General features: G+C 36.4%; 1 protein-coding gene across 2 annotated transcripts in view; it reads left to right on the top strand.

Annotated features, from left to right (window-relative positions):
• The first annotated feature begins 238 nt into the window (after positions 1–238).
• The window catches only part of LOC132121745 (cytochrome P450 4F3), a 20,656-nt gene continuing 14,640 nt past the window's right edge, over positions 239–6,254 (top strand). For both annotated transcript variants that reach the window (XR_009426301.1, XM_059531487.1), the window contains exons 1-7: positions 239–384; positions 588–792; positions 2,095–2,239; positions 3,100–3,153; positions 3,730–3,857; positions 5,311–5,432; positions 5,501–5,780. Coding sequence is in view for 1 of the 2 variants with exons in the window: in XM_059531487.1 (XP_059387470.1) it covers positions 598–792; positions 2,095–2,239; positions 3,100–3,153; positions 3,730–3,857; positions 5,311–5,432; positions 5,501–5,780 (924 nt within the window). In the remaining variant the exon portion in view is untranslated. The remainder of the gene's footprint in view (positions 385–587; positions 793–2,094; positions 2,240–3,099; positions 3,154–3,729; positions 3,858–5,310; positions 5,433–5,500; positions 5,781–6,254) is intronic.

Raw genomic sequence — 6,254 nt, 5'->3', positions numbered from 1 at the left:
AAAAATGATAATTTTACAAAAGCGCCACCTGCCGGTGCAAACGATGCAAAACTAAAGGTCTGTTCAACATAAACGTGTAAACATACTGCATTTTAGTTCATTACACGTGCATATGCACATTCGAGTTTTTATTAAAAATTCAAACACAAATTTATTTAATAAATTAATATTATTATGTGTGCTAACATTTAAAACTTATTTGCACTTCACACTTTCTCTATGATCAGAACAGTTTCCCATAACTCCTCAGTGATGTGCATTCATCATGTCAGCGTTCATGGGCAGTTTTTCATATGCTGATTGTTTATGATGATGCATCCGCACCCGGAACTGCAGCTGAACTTCATCTGACGAGAAACACTTCAGCGGCAGCTCATTTTAAAGGTCTCACTCATCTGACATGTAAAGCGCACATTATGTGTTTATAGCGTCTTTATATTGTATAATGCACGTATATATTATACGCGCCTATAGTAATATAACTTATAAAGTGAGATATATGTGTGTTTTAATTTCGGTTTTGATTGGTGTACACATGAAACCTGCTGGTTATTCATGCTGGACACTAAAGAGACTTCTCTCCGCAGGTTGCTGCTGATGATGAAGGGGTCAGCGGATCTGATCGGGTTTCTGCGCGCGCTCCTCTCCGGTTGTTCGCCGTTCAGGATCATCGCGCTCTCCGTTGCGGCGCTCCTGTGCGCGCTCGCGACGCGTCTCGCGCTCAAACGACGCGCGCTGCGGTGCTTCAATCAGCCGCCGCAGAGGAACTGGATCATGGGGCACATGGGACTAGTGAGTTTAGTTAAAAGTAACATTAAAAAAAAACAATAAAAATGTAACTAGCCTACTTGTTGCAGAATGTTTACAGAACATTTAAAACTAACAACGTAGCACGCAAAAGTAACAAAGTAACACGCAAAAGTAACAAAGTAGAACGCTAAAGTAACAAAGTAACATGTTTTCATAAAGTTCTAACACATTTTGTTAGCTGGGAAAATCCACTAAATTATTTTTTTTTAATAGCAAATCTATAATATCTGAGGGATTTCACTGACATATTTTGCATTTGCATACTGATGAATTCCTATTATAGTCGTGTCTCTCTCTTACACTGTATTTTTATTCTACCAGTGGAGGAAACGTTATTGCTCAAGTGACTAACGACAGGAAATATGGAAGTAAGAAACTGACATTACATTGCCTTTAGGTTGCATAAGTATATGTACAGTGAGTAATATCATGCATTTGGAAGGCAAAGCAGAAAAACGGGTTCTTCATAAGCCACGCATGAAACTGATCAATTCAATTCATTAACTGAAGTGCTTTCAAATGAAACAATAGTGATAGTACCTCGCCGTCTGAAGATACAGGAACTAGACATTTACTGCACTGCTCTGCAAAAGATCACTATCTGGGGTCTTAGAGCTCATGTTTGATCTGATCAGTTGAGTGTTTTAGGTTGAGTTTTTCAGAACTGATTTCCTCATGGGTGATAATTCAGCATTGTAGCCCAGGCGTGTTATTTGCATGTTTATGACATGTAATGCTGTTCACACAATGCGTTTGCTGTGCTCATGTTCAGAACAGCATTCTATCAGGATACTCCTGTGCATTTAGTATGCAAACTTTCTGTATGCATGCAAAAACAAGGTTATTTACTACATTTGTCAGAGTGCAAAGTGTAGTGCAATTCAGCTTTCGTTTCCAGCGTGATGAATGAACAGGAAGCAGGTCTAATATCCACTGGTTTTCCTCATTCTAAATTAATAACTTCCAAAACTAAACATTCTCAGGAAAAAAAGATGAAAATGTAGCATACTATTATTTGTGATGCTTTGTTGCAAAACACATACTGTTTCACATACTATTAAAAAGAGTATGTAGTATACAGTTTGCAGTGAGCATCTGGACATTTTTTGTGTTTTTAGTTTTTAGTGTTAACTTCAAAGTCAGAGTGCAGTATTGTAGTTTGTTCTTTGTCAGAACATTAAACACTTCACATGATGTTGAGTGTTAAAGCCACAGGAGCTGAATTATAACGTTTGTGCTTTTAGCAGAAGCCCGCGAGAGATTTTCCTCCGCTGTGTGTTTCAGATGCGTCATAATGAAGAGGGACTGCAGGCCGTTGATGATCTGGTCAGGAGGTACGTTCACTCCTGTGCCTGGTATCTGGGTCCGTTCTACAACATGGTCCGGCTTTTCCACCCAGACTACATCAAATCCCTTCTGACAGCCTCAGGTAAGAAACCACAAACAGTGTACACTAACAGATGCTTTCTCATCAAGATCTCATCAGTGTCTCATCAATGGATGCTCTGCAGTGAATGGGTGCCGTCAGAATGAGAGTCTGATAAAAACATCAGAATAATCCACAGCACTCCTGTCCATCAGTGAACATCTGGAGAAGACAAAAGATGAGACAAATCCAGCATTAAGATGATTTTAACTCAAATAATCCATAATAACACTTCCTCCAGTGAACAAGTGCATCTGCTGTTGTCTCTCACATATTAGTTTAGATCTGTTTAAACGCTGCTTGATCTGTGCAGATTTCTCTCCTGATTCAGACCAGAACACTTGTTCACTGGAGGAAGTGTTATTATGGATTATTTGAGTTAAAAACATCTTAATGCTGGATGTGTTTCATCTTTTGTCTTCTCCAGATGTTCACTGATGGACTGGAGTGCTGTGGATTATTCTGATGTTTTTATCAGACTCTCATTCTGACGGCACCCATTCACTGCAGAGCATCCATTGATGAGACACTGATGCAATGCTACATTTCTCCAAACCTGATGAAGAAACAAACTCATCCTGATCTCAGATAAAAAGTTTGTGTGAACTATTGCTTTAAACTCAACTCATAAATACGAAAGTCTCTGTTCAATGACCTGCTGAGTCAACTAAATGAAAAGTAACCTTATAAGTGAGTTTCTCTGTGAAATATTCATTCAAAGTTCATCTCGGGTGTCTGTGTAAAGGTCACATGCAGCCGTCGCTGTTTAATGTCCAGATCAACACATCACTAGTGTGTAAAAGATCCTCCATCGCTATGAATCCAGTGTTGTAATAACAAACTCTTTATATTTGTTCTGGCAGCAAACATTACTTTCAAAGACAAGATCTTTTATGGGTTTATGAAACCTTGGTTGGGTAAGTGATGTCCAAACACACATCTGAACACATACTCTCTGTCCTAAATATTATGCAAAAGTTACAGAAATGCTTTAATGTTTGGGGTCAGTTACAATTTGTTTTGAAAGAAATGAATACGTTTGTTCATTTAGACATTTAATGTGGCAATAAAGACATGTATAAAGTAACACAAGATTTCTGTTTCAAGTAAATAATGTTCTTTTAAACTTTCTATATTTATCTGTCAATCCTGAAAAATAAAATGCATCACAGTTACCACAAAAATATTAACTGTGTCATCATATTTTCATGATTTCTGAAGATCATGTGACACTGAAGACTGGAGGAATGATGCTGAAAATACAGCGGAGCATCACAGAAATAAATTACACTTTAACACAGATTCACACAGAAAACAGCTGTTTTACATTAGGTTAGGGTTAATATTTCACATTTTTACAGCATTTTAATTTCAATTAATGTAGCCCTGCTGAGCAGAAGAGACTCTTTCAAAACATTGAAAAGTGTAACCGAACCTAAACTTTTAAACAGTTTGTTTTTATCTGTATAAAGCACTTCCTGTGTGTTTTGCAGGTCACTGTCTTCTGCTGCAGAACGGTCAGGAATGGTCACGCCATCGCCGACTTCTGACTCCTGCCTTCCACTTCGACATCCTCAAAAAATATGTTCACGTTTTCAACCATTCCACCAACATCATGCATGTATGTCAAACACACACCATTCATCTTTATTTGAAAGGTTGTTTTGCTGGCAGAAACTCTGCAAAGCTGCAGATTTCTACAGTAATGTGACGACAGATCATTTCCTGATGATGGTGTGTTCGTGCGATTTCACTCATCTCACAGAAACAGTGCTTGCATTGGCAGCAGAAAGCCAACCGCTGACCCACAATGAGTTTAATCACATCAGATAACACAGCAGCTGAAACACTCCAGATATTCATCTGAGAACAGGGTCAATCTCACAAAACACTTCCAGGTCACGATTTCACTGCAGGATCAAAGTGAAATAATTTTACATGAAATTAATAAAGCCGCTTTTTTAATTGTATATTTTCTGTTTCCATTGCAGTGTTATTTTTGCACCATTGAGATACTGTTGTAGTGTTTAATAGTATTTCAAATCAGCTTTTCATTTTATATATTTATTTTAAACCAATGTTTTAGCAATTTTGTTAGTTTGGTCTTTTTTTTAATGTCTATATAATTTTTATTTTTAGTTAGTGGCTACTAGCTGAAAAATTTTTTTTTAAAATGCTTTTTATATTTATTTAAAATGTAAATGTATTTAAAGTAGTGAATTTTTTTTATAGTTTTAGTTGTAGTTAATTATAAGAACTCTTTTTTTAATTATGGCTATTTAGTTTGTATTATTAGTTTTGGTATTCAACTTTTTCTGTATTTGAATTTATTTCAGTTAAAATTATTTATTTTAGTGTTCAGTAGTATTTTGAGCCAGTTTTTATTTTTTATTATTTTATTAAAAACTAAGGTTATAGCAATTTTGTTTGTTTGGTCTTTTTTAAAATATCTTTATAGTTTTTATTTTTAGTTAGTGGCAACTAGCTAGGAATTTTGTATTTATTTTATTTATAATGTATTTATTTCAAGTACTTTTTTGGTTTTAGTTTTAGTTCATTATAAGAACTGTTTCAGTTTAATTTGTTCAGTTTAAAAATGTTTTGGGCTATTTTGTTAAAATTTGGCTATTTATTTATTGTTACTTTAGTATTCAACTTAAACTACAAACTTTTTAGTATTTTACTTTATTTCAGTTATCATTACAAATATATATATATATATATATATTTAACTATAATTACCCTGATTGTGACATTATTTTCATGCAAATTTATAAAAAAATATTCCCCAGATTCCCAATGCATTATTTTAATGTTCTTAAAATATGCTTCATATTCTTTAAGCTACATATTATTTCTCTTTTCCTTTTGTGAAATTGCGACCCGGGCGTGTTTTTTGAGAGGGTATTTCGTGCATCTTTTCTTCCTATTTTTATTAGAGCCATCATCACAGTAGCTTGTGTTTAACACTTTCTAGAAAGCGGAAGCTGAATGTGTGTGTGAGCTGAAGTGTGAGGAGCTTTGCATGAGCAGCGGTTAGTTCTGTGGCTGTGTGTGTTTGTTGTGTGACTCAGGCTAACTGGCGCCGCCTGCTGGCTGAAGGGCAGAACAGTCTGGACATGTTCGAGCACATGAGCTCAATGACGCTGGACAGTCTGCTCAAATGCACCTTCAGCTGTGACAGTCACTGCCAGGGGTGAGTGAGTCTGTGCATCACACACCAATAAAAGAAATCTCGCTCACAAACTCCCGTCTGTCTCTCAGGAAACCCAGCGAGTACATCGCAGCCATTCTGGAGCTGTCTAAACTGCTGGTTCAGAGGCAGCACTACCTTCCGTATCACTGGGACTGGCTGTACTGGCGCTCCCAACAGGGACGGCGCTTTCGCAAGGCGTGCAACATCGTACACGAGTTCACGTCTAAAATCGTACAAGAACGCCGTTCCCAGCTCGACCAGCAGGGGTCCGCCAAGAACCGCACGGAACACACGGGAGGATACAAGAAAAAAGACACGGATCTCATCGATTTACTGCTGCTGTCAAAAGCAAGTGACTACATACAATAAATCTTCTGCTCACAAAGAATGCTTTTAATTGATCAAAAATACAGTTAAAATTTTAAAATATTATTCTACTGTAAATCATCTGTTTTCTGTGTGAATCTGTGTTAAAGTGTAATTTATTTCTGTGATGCTCCGCTGTATTTTCCGCATCATTCCTCCAGTCTTCAGTGTCACATGATCTTCAGAAATCATGAAAATATGATGATTTACTGCTCGAGAAACATTTCTGATTATTGTCAATGTTGAACACAGTTAATATTTTTGTGGAAACTGTGATGCATTTTATTTTTCAGGATTCACAGATGAATAGAAAGTTCAGAAGAACAGCGTTTATTTGAAATATTGTAACATTATAAATGTCTTTACTGTCACTTTTGATCAATTTAATGCATTGTTGATGAATATTAATTTTTACTGAATGGTAGTGTATCACAGTTTCCACAGAAATATTGAGCA

The sequence above is a fragment of the Carassius carassius genome, chromosome 39 (genome assembly GCF_963082965.1).
Source record: "Carassius carassius chromosome 39, fCarCar2.1, whole genome shotgun sequence".
Taxonomy (NCBI): domain Eukaryota; kingdom Metazoa; phylum Chordata; class Actinopteri; order Cypriniformes; family Cyprinidae; genus Carassius; species Carassius carassius.
Note: the sequence above shows the minus strand (reverse complement) of the source record. Positions and strands in the feature narration are given on the sequence as shown.